Below are 17,064 nucleotides of genomic sequence, written 5' to 3'. Positions count from 1 at the left end.
GAAGAATTAAAAGGGAAAGAGAATTTTAGTGCTGCTCATTCAGGAAAAACAATTATTGAATCAGATTTTCACATATGGATAAAAAGCTGACACAAGAACTATAGCAGTAGATGACTATTGGGCAGAATACTCTATTCACGAATAATAATACACTGAGTTGAAGTAGATGTAGAGCTGGGTCCAAAAAAGATTGTTGTTTAAACAAAACAAAAACACCTGCATACAGCGTAACCAACAAATTCCTTTGGCTTGACAGTAATAAGGCGCTCTAAAGATACAGAAATCTGCATTACGATTTGAGCATACCACCACATAGCAAAAAAATAAACATATATAGAACCGTAAGAGAAATTAGTTAATGGGAATGTGTGAAGAATTCTGAAAGAAACGCAAGGAAAATAATAATCAAAAAGAAAATACTGGAAAGGTAGTGATTTCCTTAAAACGGACAGTTGGACATGCACTGCATGCTAGAACTAAGTGACGATTATCGTAGAGCGGAAGTGTTTTTTTAATGTGGTAGATCGTAATCCCGTCTTCTTTGTGAATATCCTTGTTCTGTCCTAAAATCGAAACTTCTTTAGCCATTTCTTAAGCGGAAATAATGAAAACAACTCAAAATTGAATGCAAAAAGGTGCAAAAGGAGAACCCTTCAAAAAATGACAAGTCCAAGACTTCTTCCCCCCTACATAGTTCTGTCCTAAAACTCATATAACCAATTTAAAGTAACAGAAAACTAAAGAAAGCTCTTTTAAGCTCCTAAATAACACACATTACAATTTACAAGAATTAAGAGTGCTCTGATGTAGATATGAAAAATATATCCAAATCAATACTAAAAACAAATTCCACTGCAAACCAAAAGAAAACAGTTCTCCAGAAACATAATCAAGATAGGGTGAGTCCTAGATGATTTGGAGCTACAGGATTTTTTTTTTCCGGAAACAAGAGACACTCACCACGTTCACACAGGACAGACGAGCTTTTCGTTTGAGTGCCACTTCGCCTCGCTAACCCAAGTACTGCCAACACCGGACGAATTGCCGATAATTTCTTCCAGTTTCTGAATAAAGCTTTCCGGTCCCAGTCCGAACGCGTCTGAGAAACCGCGAATAGCTTCGCACAAAGCTTCAAATAAGCCCAAATGGTGTTTCATCTGGGTTTCAGCTTTTCCTCTCCCATATACGTAGAAACAACTTCGCTGTAAGCCGAGAACAATTCCTACTTCTATACCGCTATTAGCGATCGAAGTCGCACTGTAGGAGAAAATCGTTTCATTGTCTCTTTTGAGATTAATAAGCAGAGTTTTAACATTTAAACTCTTTAACATCTCAACAACACCGTTAAACACACTCGTCGCACAGTGGGCGCTCAAAGGATAGTTATAATGGACCATATGTTGAATGATTTCGGGTCTAGCTTCCCGGAAACAGATTCTAAGAAAGATGTTATGCAGATCCGTAGCTAAGAAATCTGTGCTGTTATTTTTGGTTCTTCTTTCCTTGTCGTAGATAATTTTTTTCTTCGCAATCAACTTTTCGTCCACAGCTTCTATTTTCGCATCTTTTCGTTCTCTTTTTACAGATTCTACTTTGTTCATCGCTGGTTGTACGATGTCTCTGATACACTCTTCTACTATCGGATCAACAGTCTCTCTCAATGCGTCCCGTAGAACTTTACGTAGAGATCTTTCGCTCTTCTCTGCACCCTTGTCTTCATTTTTGCTGTTTTGGATATCCATGAACTCATTGTATTCGAGGCGTTTTTTAATGACTCGGCCCAACTGTTTAGTCTTCTTTCTGTCCATTCCTCGTAGAGTAGAGTTGATCTCAGCTATAAGCAAACTGCCAAAAGCAAAAAGAACTTTTGGAGGATCCAAGCGAGTAGGTGGATTTGGTAGTGGACCTTCTTCGAATACGAAACCATAGTGGGACTGAAAAATACTTCGTTTCATAAATAAATAAATATATATATATATATACAAATTGTGGTGTTTACCAAAATATGATAATTTTCTCACAATATGACTTGTTTCAGAATACTTTACGCCTCTTCCGGTGAATGGTGTTTCAGTGGGAATAAGGATTTTTTTTTTGAAATGCCTACCCAATGGAAACAAATATAAGAGAAATGGCAGGAACAAAGCAAACACGAGGTTCGAGCCATAAGAACTATCAGAGATGACCACACTTCCAAAATAACAGTGTTCGGTCATCTATGTCTATAATATGAGCTGCATCTGTGCAATTCGATCTTTAAGGTCAACATAAGAGAAGAATTTCGATATTGTGTTCTTTCACCTTGCAAGATGACTTCCAGATTTACACAGTTTCCATGAGCCGAACTTGAAACGAGTAGCTCTCTTAGATACCAAGATGATTTGCCTTCACTTACAGTGTGGTATCTTTCCCCACATACTCTTTTCTCCGCGATCGTAACCCAAAAAATTCGTTGGTCTCGTGAGTAACGGTGTTGTTGAGCTGTATCCGTTTGAAATCTGAGGCAGTCAATCCATGTTGCAGACACATCGGTCCATCTTGTTGGCAGCCTCCTTCTTTTTGCATCTCTTGAGATCTACTCTAGAGATCTTTTACTCCAGCCATCGTTGACTCTTCTCATAACGTGACATGATCGTCTACGCTCAGGTTTATATATTATATGTGCTCCACTGGGTAGCGGAAACGAGATATTTTCCTTATTTCAAATCGACAAAGCTTTTACTGTCCAGGTGTTGCGTACGTAGATCGAATTTTAGAAGACAGTTTTCAAGCGCTCTATGGATAACAAGTAACTTATTTTCTCTTCTTCTCCTTAGTTAGTAACTCTTTTCTTCAGTTCAGAAGTCGTCCTCCACACTCGCTCAAAGCCCTAGGTACAAGTACAATGAAGAGCTATGTGAGAGCCTTCAAATTGGGTTTCTCGGCCTCTCAATAGTCGTACTTCATGAAATGGGCGTTCTTTTTGTTTATCCTCAATCCTGATCTCTTCTCTACATCCTTCTACTCACTGAGAATCCTTCCGGCTACATTGACTTTTTCCTCGAAAAGTCAACAATATTGTGCGCGAAGCGAAGATTAGAGATAAAATACTACGTACGCCCCTTTCTTCCCAGGTAGAAGATTTAATAATCCTCTGTGACGCAGCCGTGAAGCGCTTCGATGGTATGCTACCGCTACATCGTACACCCCTTCAGAATGGTTCGGTGAGAGGAATGTATAATAGAAGGTGTGTGACGTAGTGGCGCAATAATCCTAGCAACTGACGCAAACGACACACATATGACACGTCCACAACATTGTGAACTAAGGTTAGCAGTATTGCGTTTGTTTCCATGTCTCTGAAGGCTTTCCCATAGTCAGCGAAGGGTGAGACATTGTCCGGGTGGTATTCTAAGCGAGTTCTTCATGAGTTTCGACACGATGCGCTGCATGTAACATCTTTTCATATCTGTCTTCCTTCGTACTTTCCTCCGAACCTCTCATCTGCTTCTTTTTCAAAAGATCCTTATGCAGTGCCCTCCTAGAGCTGGTGCTCGCCTACTGTTCCATACTTGATACATTCGGATCGAGCCCTTGGGTCCTTTTTTGAAGCAGGAGCGTTTCCTTGCTGCCATCCAAAATAATTTGGTCCAAGATTGGTGTACGATGCTTCAGAGCACGTCCGGTACAAACTCGTTATAGTCTGAAATAAGGTTATAGACTAGGTTTGAGTCCTCCTCGATCTGCCAATCACACTGGGATAGAGAGCTCTCAAAATTGCATTAGTCGGAATTCTTGTCTCCTTCATTTGCGATAGATGACATTCTTTTCTATGTTGTGAGAGAAATGTAATTTCTCTTAAAGGCATCACCCCACGAATCTGGAGTGGTACGAACTTCCGGTGGAGTATTCGTACACGGGATCGTAGATTATTAAGAGAAGGGTGATTCCGTTCATTTCTTCCTAATTGCCGTAAAAAACTGTCCGGAAGATACGGCTTCGAGCGTTCCGGCGCACTATTTTCCACAAGGAATTCGATTGGAGCGCGCCAGCTTTGTACGCGGGTCGTTTTTTAAAGGGGATTAGGAAGAAATGAACGGAATCACCCCCTCTCCATAATCTACTATCCTCGTATACAAATACTCCTTCTGAAATCCGTACCACCTCAGGTTTGTGGGGTGATGTCTTTAAGGGGGTGGTGATTAGAACCAGTGGTGAAGGATGGCACTACTGAATTATCAATTAAGCACCATCATCGGTTAGTGAGTCAATGCACAAGTCATGTTATCAGGGGATTTCCACTTCCACCGGCGAAAATCTTCTTGAAAAGAAAACTCTCATAATTGAGGAGGCAGACACCAGTTCGGAGCAGAAACGAAGACCGACTTAGTTTGGGTCCCATAATTTAAATTTTCAAAAAAGAGTTGCACTAGGATTTCGCAAGTTCATGGTCGCTTCACTTCCACCAACTTCAATTGCTTTGTGTTCGGGTGCATCAGCTGCTATAGTAGATGCAGTAGTAGAGTAAGTACATTCAGCGATGCTTGAAGGTTTCTCCTGCTGAGGCCAACACCAAATGATTGGAAGAAGATGACACGGTGTTTTCAGAGCTGCTCTCTGATGCTACGACGCTGTATGTATTTCATCTTCTAATCACCACTGGGGAGAACCCAATATCGAAAATTTCTCCGAAGGTTCCCTTTAATCAAACCGTGTTCCAGATCACTCTGCTGAACACATTTGGTGCCATCTACAGCTATTATTTCATCCCTATCATTGATCTTTCTGGCGTGATGTTAGATACAACTCACCAGCTGCATGCTAAAAGCATTTGAAGTGAACCATCTCCGAATACCAGCCTTCAGTAGAGGTAAATGTTCGGATTTCTCGCAGCAACTGTTGACCACATTTTTCAAATCAGCGACGTCTTCATCACTGTCTGTAAGATTGCAGGCGAATCGGGCTTTTTCCGCGATACATTGCACGAATAGATTGCTAATGTGTCGTACTTCCTAAAAAAAAACATGAAAATATAATATACTAGGAGATATAACATTGCTCATGGATGAAACTGTTATGAGTCCTTACCTAGTCATAATTAACGTGTTTTAGTACAGGAATGCATATATTATATAAACAACAAACGTACACGGTAGAAAGAGATCGTGAAATATGGCAAACTTATCATTTCATAGCAAAATTAAATAAACGCGGGAATTACTAACAAAAAAAAAACACTGCTGTGCCATCGATTTTCATAAAAGATTAGCAAGATGAACAAGAGATAAAGAAGAGCGTAAGGACGCTGGTTCCGCAATCTACTACTCGAACTATACGCCACGTTCCGAACTACGTCAAAATCGTGATATCGCTGCTTTTGTCATATATAGCAAGTGGAAGATTTTTTCATACAGATGCATTTGGTTAAATGATAATTAGTTTCCTCTTTTTTCTGAAGTTTAAAAGTGCACATAAAAATTAACGACATTGGGAAGATGTTGCAGAACATAGATAGAGAGTTTCCCTCCCTAGAAGACTGTTGTGTTCCGAACTTTTAATTTTGTTACTTTTTGTTTTTTCAATTTATAAAAATGGAGTGTTAATTGGGCTAAACACAGCATTTTCGAAACAATCTGTTTTTTTTTTAAAAGCTAATTGACGCGATCAGGACACTCGAGATGAGATCGATGTTGTGTACGGAGAAGGAACAATCCTTGAAAACTCTTCCCATTTTTGAAAAACGCGGTTCAAAAATAAGGATTCTACCTTAACACAGGTCACACACCAGTCGACCATACCTATTGTTTTTTCAATGTGTTTTTTGTTATTCCTCTCCCATGTCCTACCGTTCTTCTTAAAGATGTTCTTAGCTTATTCAATACCGTCGATACACAACAGAACTCGAAGTCAGTTTCGACGATATCAATACCTTGAAAAAATGGAAAAAGCAGACCATGTTGAAAATGATCCATTTTGCTCACCTAACGCACTATGTTAATGAGCAGCAGAAACAAGTATCCGAAAAATTAAAAAATCAAAATGCACTTTCATTGCGAGAACGAGGAATTTTCTATCAAATGATATACAGCATTTTGCCCGTACTTATTTACCCGTACCCGTATTCGTACTTTTGTACCTATATGAATTTTTAAGCACCACGAATTATTCGTCAACGCAACACTTTATTTGTTCCACTCACGTGGTGTACAGAAAAATCAGCAAGACGTTTAACGCTTTGAAAAATTACGGTATTTTCTTACCTTGATGAGGACATTATCTCTGGCTTCCTTCTCCTTTTGTGCGATAGCTACCTCATGGAAATCCCTGAGAATTTTGAACTCGTCTATAGTAGAGTGTATCTAAACTTTCACCTTTGCAAGAACTGAGAACGGAAAAAATTCCAGGAAAAATATTACTACTAGGAAACAATGGTCTAACAAATTTCACAGATAAAAAGCTTTTGAAAATGTATCGGTTCGCGTTTCGAGTAACACACTCAGAAATAGTTTTCCAAAACCGACGAAAAATGCCATAAAAATATCCACTTATTAACTGTACCTTCTGATTAGCACCCATGGCAGCTAGCACGAATAACGTTGTTCCGACGGGTGCCAAAGCACAAAGTCCTATTGCTAAAGCGACAGGACCGAGAAATATTGCGACAGCTACACAAGCTAAAACCACGAACAATCCGAGAGCCCAAATCCATGGGTTAGGCTTCGTGATGACCGCTACTTGACGCATTCCACCACAGATAATCTTTCGCATCTCTTGACCAGGCAAAATACCTTTCTCTTTGAGATATGTGACTGTAGAAACAAGTTTACATTTGTTTATAAGGATCCATGGTGCTTTCGACTGCAAACGGTCGTATATCACCTTATCGATGAAATGGTCATCCTTTGAGAAGAAATGCGTATCGGGTGAGTAAACATCCGTCAATAGTCGGGTTAACCTCTCATGATTAAGTATTCCGCAGGCCAGGAGATTAGCATGAAGATCGGAGTAAGGTTTTGAAGGAAGCAGGATCCTGTGCACAACGTTTTTTCCAGAAATTGCCTCACGAACACTACTACGTAACGATTTTAACGCATATCCGTAGCAGAATTGTTTGGTCAGCAATCTTTCTAAAATCGACCGAATATTTTCAGGGAACATGTCACAATTTATTTTTTCCACCAAAAGATAGACAACTTCTTCGCCTGAATTGTCATTTTCATCCATTTCCTTCCCGCTCGTGTTAGTTTCATCTCCGTCGCTCTCATTTCTTTCAAATACCAAGTTTTCGTTCTCATCCTTTTCTTCAGTTTCGCACTCAACTTTAGCTATTCTTCTCAGTAAAATGTTGCGTTCAACGAGTTTTTCCAAAATCCAGGCGGCTTCTGTGGGTGATACTGCTAGCTCCCTCATCAGCATCTCTTTTGTAAGAAAATCGAACTGATCTAAATGTTCGATGGAATGAAGAACGAGTGGATTCATCTCCGCTACGACCTCGATCGTTGCTGTACCAACTTCCAAGCACTCCTGCAGTTCATGATTCTTCACATCGTCTTCTCTGAGTTCCCGTGCTGCTCCACCTACATCATAGAGGTTACACTCATCCAGGTTGTTTTCAGACAGCTGTATTAGGAAGGGAGTTCTCTTGAGAGTGACTGGTGTTAAGCTCTTCACAACATTAACATGGGAAAACTGTGACTTTTTCACAGCAACGTAAACATTCTCTCGAAAGAAACATCCTGCACGTCGTAACGAGTCCCAGAAGCCAGTGACACTAGGCATAGAAAAGGCCTCAGCAAGAACGTCAGCTGTTATGACTTTAAACCCATCGTGCTCGTCAATATCGGCACTATTGTTCAATGTGTGCAATGCTGAGCTCAACATTGGAACAGAAATCCCGTGATTGTAAGAAATCATGTCCAGCTGCATCCTTGTGTATGATTTAGATAACGTGGTCGGTGAAAAAATACCAGCTCTTCGAAACTCCCTAAAGCGACGAACATGCATCGACGGTGGTTCGCCATACAGCCGAACGTCGTCAGGTTTTACAGTATGTCCTAGGATGTCGTCGATGTGCCCTACAAAAGTCTCGAGTACAGCGACGGCTTCTTCCTGTTGCACGGCAAAACCGCGAGATTTCACAATACATGGGTTCTGTTGCAGTGTACAAACAATACTACTCATCAGATTCTTCTGCTGAGCTCGAGCTGTGAACAACCCTCTAGCGTTTAGAAGGCAGATAGTCGCCTGCTTCAACATTTCTTCGTCATTTTCTATGATCCTTTCCGGAGCATAGCCCACACTAACTATTTCTCGAAGGACAGTGGTCTTAACTTGACGGATTTGTTGTTGTTTGACTACGCCTTTGTAATAGTACGCTTCGGCAGCAAATTCCGGAAAATCTTCCAATACCTTATCTAGAGTTTGCGAAGCCGACGAAAGTTCACCATTGGCAATATCGATCAATGCGGAAGCGAGGAACGGCTGAGGACAAGTAATCCAAGTAAAAGCTTTTTGCACGTTTGGTTTTGCGTCAGCGGCCGTCTTTCGGACTTCTGGCAGTGGGTGGTCCTTGAGAAACTCTTTGACAGACTCAATAATCTGTTCCTTTTCTTGGTTACTTTTGTTCTGCTCACACTTTTTAATTGCTTCCGTCTTCCTGTCCAGCCACATTGCCCATTCATCTAAAAGCGCAAAGTAAACCGTTTGCAGTAATGTTGGCAGAGTATCTTCTGAGTGACTATAAACACTCGACAATACACCACTACAGAAATCCTTAAAAAGAGTGAGACACGTTTCTTCAACTTCAATATGATAGTCGTAGAACTGTTTGAGAGAGCGAAGACGATGCACCTCAGCATTGTCGCGGAACTGTTTTAGCTGGAAAATATTCGTTGCATTCTCATTCTCAACTAAGGTGATGATTTGTCCAGATCCTGGCTGACCACACCGTGCTGATCTACCGTATGCTTGGTCCTCAATTCGGCTGTTTTCCGGGAGGAACGAAACAATTATGTGTAGGCCTCCAGCACTTGCAAGCTGCTTGGTGAGGATTATATCAGTTCCACGTCCAGCAAGATTCGTAGAAATGATCAATCTCGAGCACATAAGACCGCCGGTGTTCGAAAAATCGAATTCATCAAACTCTCTCTTGTAGACGACAATATTGTCGAAGGTGTCCTTGAGGTTGGTTTGGCGAGGCTTCGGCTCCTGCGTATACAAGTTTGAAAGTCCTTTGTACAAATTCTCCACTTCAGCGATAGATTGACAAATTATCAAGACTGATCTTGACGCGAGAACTTGATCGCACGTCTCGTCGTAGATTTCTTTGATCCATTCCTCAGTTGTTGTTGCCAATACCGGTGCATTTTCGTTGAATGTTTTTGCCTTCCATGTAGGGATTCTCACCAGATCGGCATCGTAAAGTGTGACCAGGCTACTGCTTTCTTCTTTCGATCCTAATGTTCCACTATAACCATTGAGCCTTACATAGCCCTTAAGGTAGGATACGTTGGAGATAAAAACTGCTTTCAAACTCAGTGGTGATAAACGGCATCCGTGTTTTAGTTGGAGGAATTGATGTAATCCTTCACTCCATTGCGAAGTACTCAAATCCGTTCCGGTGCCTTTGTCAATAATAGTGACAAGCGGTTGTAGATCACCACTTCTTCCAGTGTGATCCACATCCACTACATATTCATCGTTGTGTTTGAGAAACAGCGCTTTTTTCGCGTTTTCAATGAACTCGTCTAGATGAAATAGGGCAAAGTCTCGGAGATAGCCGGGCACGGTTATCTCCCTCGTTCGGTTCCGCACGATGGTTAGCATTGCAAGGACTCTACCAGCCAAAGTAACACCGCATTCAGTTTTCAGTTCCACAGCAAGTTCCTTAATGTTGTTAAGAGTGGGCGAAAGCAAAAGACCTTCTTCGTCGATGATGTGGTTCTTCAGCAGCAAACGCCATATCACTCCGATATCCGAAGTTTTCTTCTCATCATACAGAAGACCAGCCACATCCTTCTTTGTTATTAGTCCACACATATCCATCAACACTTTCTTCCGGAGTTCTTGTGAATTAAAATTTTCTTCATCTTCAGCATTAAATGCAGGCATGTAAATCTGTTTATGAATAAACAAAAACAATGATTCCAGCTGCTCAAGTCCAGGAATATTGTGCGACAGATACAGCATGTTGCTACCGTTGTCAAGCAACATACTATCCACTTCGTCGACGATAACGTTACATCTTACACGTGATCCAAGTATATTCCGTTTGTAGAAATTATGCAGTAGATGATCTCTTTCAAATCTTGTAATGTCACCGTAAACAACTCTACAGCTGTATGCGTTCTTTCGTTTCTCCATATCTTCATCACAATTATGTGAAACTGTGATTCCGAATTCTTTGTATATGTCTCGCATGCTTTCTGCGTCTCTCTGAGCTAAAACAGATGAGCTCGTTATGATGTCAACCGTCTCCTTCTCGTCTCCTGTCCTTATCCTCATTATTGCAAGGGCAACAATAATGTAACTCTTTCCTTCACCAGTATTCACCTGTGACAATAAGTTTTTCTTGTTTTTTACGGCACTAAGAACTGCTATTTTCTGTGTATCTCGGAGACGAATTTTTCGCTTCTTTAGCAACACTTCATCGATTTGCTTCAGAATTATTAGATGAGGATCCTTCGTTCCAGTATTTTTCAGCAAGCCCTCGATTTCATTCAAAGCAGCTCTTCGAGATTCCTTCTGTTTCTCATCATCCTGTGGATTAATCGTGAGCCGCACAACATCAGAAAGCGTACGGTCGTTTGACGGGAAGACACGAGTCCATACCGGTGACTTCATGACTTCTTTCATCCAAGCAAGCTGCATAGCTTCGTTAGTGAGAAGATAAATATTACCAAATTTTTGGGCATATCCAGACTGAACGAGTGAAGCAAAGTTCAGCCTGTCTTTAATCAGTGTCGAAGAAGAAAGTAAACTTGCCGATTCCAGAAGTCTTTTTACATCTTCCACGGATTCTTCACTAAGTTCCAGCTCTTTGTACGCGATCATGTAAGAAATAAGTGATATGACCTTTTCAAAAATCATCACCTCGCCATTTCTAGCAATCCTATCAATGAGTCTACGAAGGTGTTCACCTTCGGATTGCCCAAGTGAGTTGAGGAAGACGAAGAAGTAGCCAACAGTCCCGTACTCCTTGAGCAAAGGAGCATAGGACACCCAGGTTTGGCATTTGGCGATGTCAACCCATTCGGACAAGGAAATCTTTTCCAGCTGCGTTACTCGATCCTCTGCATGTGACAACATGTCAATGAGGTTTCTAAGCGTAGGCTGATCGAGCTCGATTTCATGCAGTTTTGAACCGAAAAGTGTCCTCAACATGGGTTCTTGAATAACCGCGACATCTGCGACTAACGCTTTGAATTTTGGCGCGTTCTCTCTCATGGCAGCAATGAGACGAATCGCTAACCAAAGATCATGAATTATGCCATCCTTAGAAAGCACACAAGAGACAAGATTATCGGTGGATACGTTGAAGTTGCAAATTACATCAATGACAGTATTCAACATGAACTGAAATTCAGGAATAGAAAAAGAACATCCTCTTAAAGAGAATATCTTCTGAAGAAATCGCAAAAATTTCGGTCCTGATGTAACATCCATTGCTCTGCTCCATTCTTCCACAATATATTTGTCGGAAAAGTACGGTGTCAAGTCCAGTTCTCCATTTGATGTAGGCACGGGAATGTTCAGCCGGCGTGATTCCAGGCTACGGCGGAGCTTGCGTATCACCAAATCAGCGCTAATGCTAGATACTTTTCCCGTTTTGCTTATGTATAGCATCCGGACCTTATCCACGAATGGATTCAGATTCTCCACCAAACGCATTTTTGAATAACCACTGTGGCAAAAGACCTGGACGTTAACATTTTGTTGATCAGCAATGAACAACCTGTATGCAGCACATTTGATTCCATTTCGGAGCATAAACTTCTTCATATCAGTTAGGTTTGTTGGCATCCCCTTTTTACTCAGAAGCGAGGTGAAATCTTCAATCGTCAGAATGATATCCTCATCATCGTTGAACCAATCACGCGGTGTTAGGATATTTTTTTCATAAACCTGATAATACCGGAAAAGTTTCATATTGTATTCGAGTATTTGTTGTGACACAAAGTACATGTGCACAAGACTCATCGGAGTCGATCCAGGAACTGATGGTTGTTGTCTCACTGTACTCTTCTCAATCGAAAATCTATCGTACAACTGTGGGTTGTGGTTTAACAATTGCGCAAAACTCTCAAACGTGCTTATGATTTCTTTCATATGTTTTTTCATCAGCTCGGCAACATCTTTGAAAGATTCATCCCTATATGATTTGAGGAAGTTGGACACGGAGTCGGTAAAGTTGACCCATTTTGATTCTTTCTTCTCGTTTTGTTTTGATGCATCATCTTCGGAAGGGAGATGTTCAACGCTGTCTTTCGCTTGATCTTCGGCAACACGATCATCGTCTAGAAGTTTATTTCGCTCCTCGCTGCTCACAAATGTTCTCAAGAATGCTTTAGCCTCGTTTACGTTACACCAGTTCAGATCTGCTTTCTTGTAGTTCTCAAAGATCTTGTCATATTTTGATAGATATTCGTTAATTTTGTGTAGCGCTATGAGAAGAGCGGTTGACGCAGATTTATATTCCAGTTGGTTGAAAAGCTTATCTATCTCCTGCTTACGAAATCCATCAGCAAGACCATCCACCGTACTCCAGAAATCATCCAAGGGCACGGGACGTACGTCGATAAGCTCAGCTCCTTCTCTTTTGAGGGAGAGATCAAACACGTCCTCCACAGGCACAGATTCATCTTCAGGCAAGCTGGAAAGAAGTTTCTTCTCTTTTAGTCTGCTTATCAGTCCATTAGCAAATTCCTGAACGTCATCTCGCGTCATTCCGTTGCGAAGACGAGATCTGTTTTCAAAAGCGAGACGATTTTGTTCGACGTTATTTGTCTGCTCAGCTAGTTTGTCCAAATTCTGTTCAATGATTCCACTGACATCGATTGGTGCACTGAACACATCATTCCACAGAGAGATGAGATCTTCAAGGGTGTTCGACGTGCCCAAATTAACCGCACTGTGAACTCGTTTCACAACTTTTTCAGGTTCAATAGTTTTCTTTTGCTCTTTCTTGTAATATCGTGTTTTCTCATCATCTACGTGCACTTTCACTACCGTAATCTGCTCCTTTGCTCGTTGTTCCTCTTCGGTTTCCTCCACAACATGTACGCAAAACTCGGCATTTTTATTGTAGTCAATGTCGACTTCCTCTCCCACGCACTGGGTCATGTACTCCCCAAGAACCATATCGACGGAGATATTTTGTTTACTGACTGCCTGTGAACGCCTTTGTCTATCACTTGTACAGCGTTTCTCAGTACTTTTTGTAGATTGAATTTTATCGACACTGGTAGTCGATATACCAACAAAACAGTCTTTTTTCCCTAGTTTGTACATTCTGTATCCACTAAGCCGTGTGTACTTCTCCGACTCATAATGATAAGTATAACTAAGGCTCTGTTCACTACTGAGCCCATATTTCCAAAGGTCATCATCCCTACCGAACCCATTCCAGCCCCCAGACTGATCAATGAATGCCACATCGTTTCCATTGCTTCCAGGATCTCCAGGTCTTCCACACTTGCCGTCAACACCATCATTGCCTCTCTTCATTTCTACGTCTATTCCAGTTATGCGATCCGCAGTCGAGATTCTTCGAGCTGTGAAAACACCTCGATTCCCTCCTTCACCTCCCACTCCGTTCGCGCCACCTTCTGATCCCATTGAACCTTTCCCTCCTCTGAGTACGAATCTAAAATCGTATACTGTACATAGCAGCTTTCGCATTCCTGCTATGGCGAAGTCCATCTCACGACCATCGTCGCACTTGTATGTGCGCTCTATCCACTCTTCAAATCCTTTGTATCTGCTCTCTCCAAACGTTTTGGTCCATCCTTTTCCGGGGTCGTAATTACTGAATACGGTCCAGTCACATAAGTAGAGAGATTCGTACTTAGGAAGAAGAGAATTCAGATCATCTTTGGTGTTTTTTCTTCCATGAAGCCCGTCAACTCCCTCCCCTCCATCTTGTCCTCCTTCTCCATCGCCTCCATTTAAGATGACCTTCAAATTCCCTGGATTCTTCACTTCGTTTGCGCAAAGGAAGATGTTGCCACTTGACTCGCCCGCAATTCCATCACTGCCATTTTCTCCCTTCTCTCCTCTATTTCTTCCACTTCGCGCTTTTCCTCTAATGTCGCGGCGATGGTTGAGTCCTGAAATGCAGAAACGTACATATGTACATTTCCTGGAAAATTATACCAAGTAACCTACCTGATAAATTGATCTCGCATTTCCCTTTAATTATGATTTTCTCCGCCACAAGAGATAGGTTGATTCCGTGCCACTTCTCATTCGAAAGACTGCAGTCCACAATAATTGCATACTCCGCATAGAGGTTAATTTCAGAAATAGATTTATCTTTGCTAAGTTTATCCTCCAAATGACTTTTGTAACTACTCAGATAAAACAGTTTTGATAACATTCTGTGACGTTTCCCGTTGGTTTCTTGCAACGTCGTTCCTGTTGTTATAACTCCAGTCAAAAACTCTTTGAGTTGGTTCCTATTCTCAGTAGACAAGTCTTTCGTAGGAATTTCATTGAGAGCGACCTGGAACCGATCGAAAAACGTGTCCTCAGTGTTTGTCAGCGTCCATTTTGCATTTTTCAGGTCACTGAGATGCACCTCTTTCTGTTTTGCCAACGAATTATGCCATATGAGAAAGTGCGACAAGGTCATTTCGCCTGATTTGAACCAGCTGACAATAACTCGCAGTAGTTCCTTCTCGACTTTTTCGCTTGAAAAATGCGGGACTAACTCATTGAGCAACCGGTGAAACTTCGCTACGATCTGTTTCCGTCTTCTTGGCTCATCTTTGAGAACGGCATCGAGATTAATAAGCTGTTGTTGTTCCAATTCGACCCTGGAAATAGTGAGTTAGTAAGCTCCCAGCAGAAGTCTGTACGTAAATATCGGTTTCCCGGAGAAATGTTTATTCTTACGAATCACATTACATTACTTTACATTGAAAGCTGAGTCGGTATTGGTTCCGTCTGCTAATGGGTCACGTTTAGAACGTACATAGTATGCGAATAATTCAGTGCCGGAGTCATCAGTCCACCCGACGAAGCAACTCTTTATACCCGAAAAGCAGCGGAATCCATGATAAAAGAGTTTCGCTTGGTAACCTCGTTGGTGTGAAAAAGAAACTTTGCGCAACAGTATGCATGGAACAAAACGGAGCGACTGATCTCTAAAAGCGGTATACCACGAAACTGACGATTTTGAGACCTCACCAAGAATAAATGGGGGTGGCGTGTAGGTCACGAATGTAATCTAGTAAAAAGGGTGCAAACAAGGCTGTTTCACTTCACTACCTAAAGTGAAACAGCCTTACTTGCACCGTTATCCACTACGATATAACTTATTACGGACAATAAGAAGATGGCAATCCGCAAAGAGTCCACGATTACGCAGATTAGGGAGGGGCTTCTGCTGCTTATTTGAACTAGATTGTTTAGAATTTTTTAGACATTGGCTAATCACAGAATTGCACGAATTCTGTCACGTTACAAGTCGCTCAGCACTAACTCGTAATAGTTTTGCGATTCAGTGCCATTCAGTCAGGGTCCTACGCTAGCCAGATATGCAAAAACTCATAGTACTAAAGAAAAAGTCCTTATGGTTATTATCTTTAAACAAGAGAAACATAATACCGCACAACATTTTACACCCCATAGCTAGGAACTGTAAAGGTACAAGAGTTAATACCAACAGAAAAGTTCACAAACGACAAGGCGTTTGTCTACGAACGAAGAAACGAAATTTGCAGTCATGATTCAAGGTGTCTGTTTTGTTGTGTCACCCATGAAGTAAAATATTACTACCTAGTTAAGTGCATAGTGTTAAGTACCATAAGAAGTGTTCAAATGATTCAGAAAAATACACTGTTGGGTAATAGCGAAGTCAAACGAATAGAAAATAAGGGAAATGATGTGTTTGCTGGAACAAAAAAGAAAACGAGAAATTACCTCCTCTTGTCTTTACAGGTGCAACTGGGGAGCGTTTTCCAAGATTTCGAATCTAAAGATGCATCTTCGTACTCCTTTACTCTAGATAGAAATTCTTGATTTCGGCTGCAACAAAGTTCGGTGATATTGTCCAGAACATCGTTTGTTACGAATTCCGACAATGTTTCCACATAAAAATCTCGAACTGCATGCAACACTACCTGCAAACCATTACGTTCGCATGACTTTTTTTAAGTGAAAAAAAATGGTTCAAAATGAAACGCCTGCGTGGCTTTTTTCTGTTAAAACACTCGAGTGCAACAATTCAAAGAGAATGTTGAACACTTACCGGATGCTGCCTTGATTTGTCGGAGAATAATTTCTCCAATATCTGCTTCCATGAACAACCTTCAGCAATGCTTCGAAGAACGATCAATCGATATTCGTCAGCTGTGAGTAGCTTATTATCTAAAACCTGTTCATTTAACGTTTCGACGCATTCTTACATCGAACTTATCTTAAGCTTTATTTTATAGGATATTTTTTAATCTAGATTTAAACAAAAACGAAAGCCGAATTTTTATCATTAGCCAAGAAGATGTTGACTACAAGAGCCTCACTCTCAGCAGCTGCCTCAGAAGATGGTGAAGAGGCGCCCATCGTGTCTCACTTAAAAAGTATATATTTTCCAAAACTCACGCTCTAGAATATCAAAGACTTACGTGATCACGCAGTGCGTTTTCGTTCTTACTGGAAGAATCTGAACCTATTCTTATAATGATCAGCTAAAGGAGTACTAAAAAGGAACTGAGCACTGTTGTTCTATTTTGCCGTATCAGCTTTCCAATTGCCGTCCGGTATCAAAAAGCAACCTGAATTTGAGAGGCAAAATGTGTGAATATAAATAAATGGTCTTCCAAAAATCTACAAGTTAAAAAAAAACGTTAAGAAGTACATGGTAGC

General features: G+C 41.1%; 1 protein-coding gene across 2 annotated transcripts; it reads right to left on the bottom strand.

Annotated features, from left to right (window-relative positions):
* Positions 1–405: 405 nt before the first annotated feature.
* RB195_025593 (uncharacterized protein) lies at positions 406–16,761 on the bottom strand (the record flags this gene model as incomplete). Of its 2 annotated transcripts, none has more annotated exons than XM_064213808.1 (10): positions 406–563; positions 961–1,099; positions 1,227–1,934; positions 4,791–4,991; positions 6,240–6,338; positions 6,538–14,306; positions 14,365–15,014; positions 16,123–16,322; positions 16,451–16,569; positions 16,722–16,761. In XM_064213808.1, the coding sequence occupies 10 exons, from the start codon at positions 16,759–16,761 to the stop codon at positions 406–408; spliced, it is 10,083 nt and encodes a 3,360-aa protein (XP_064069689.1). The 2 variants fall into 2 exon arrangements, with proteins under 2 accessions (XP_064069689.1, XP_064069690.1); XM_064213809.1 differs by having other exon boundaries at positions 1,395–1,934.
* Positions 16,762–17,064: the final 303 nt, after the last annotated feature.

This window comes from Necator americanus, chromosome X (assembly GCF_031761385.1).
Source record: "Necator americanus strain Aroian chromosome X, whole genome shotgun sequence".
Taxonomy (NCBI): domain Eukaryota; kingdom Metazoa; phylum Nematoda; class Chromadorea; order Rhabditida; family Ancylostomatidae; genus Necator; species Necator americanus.
This window is presented reverse-complemented; position numbering and strand designations above follow the sequence as displayed.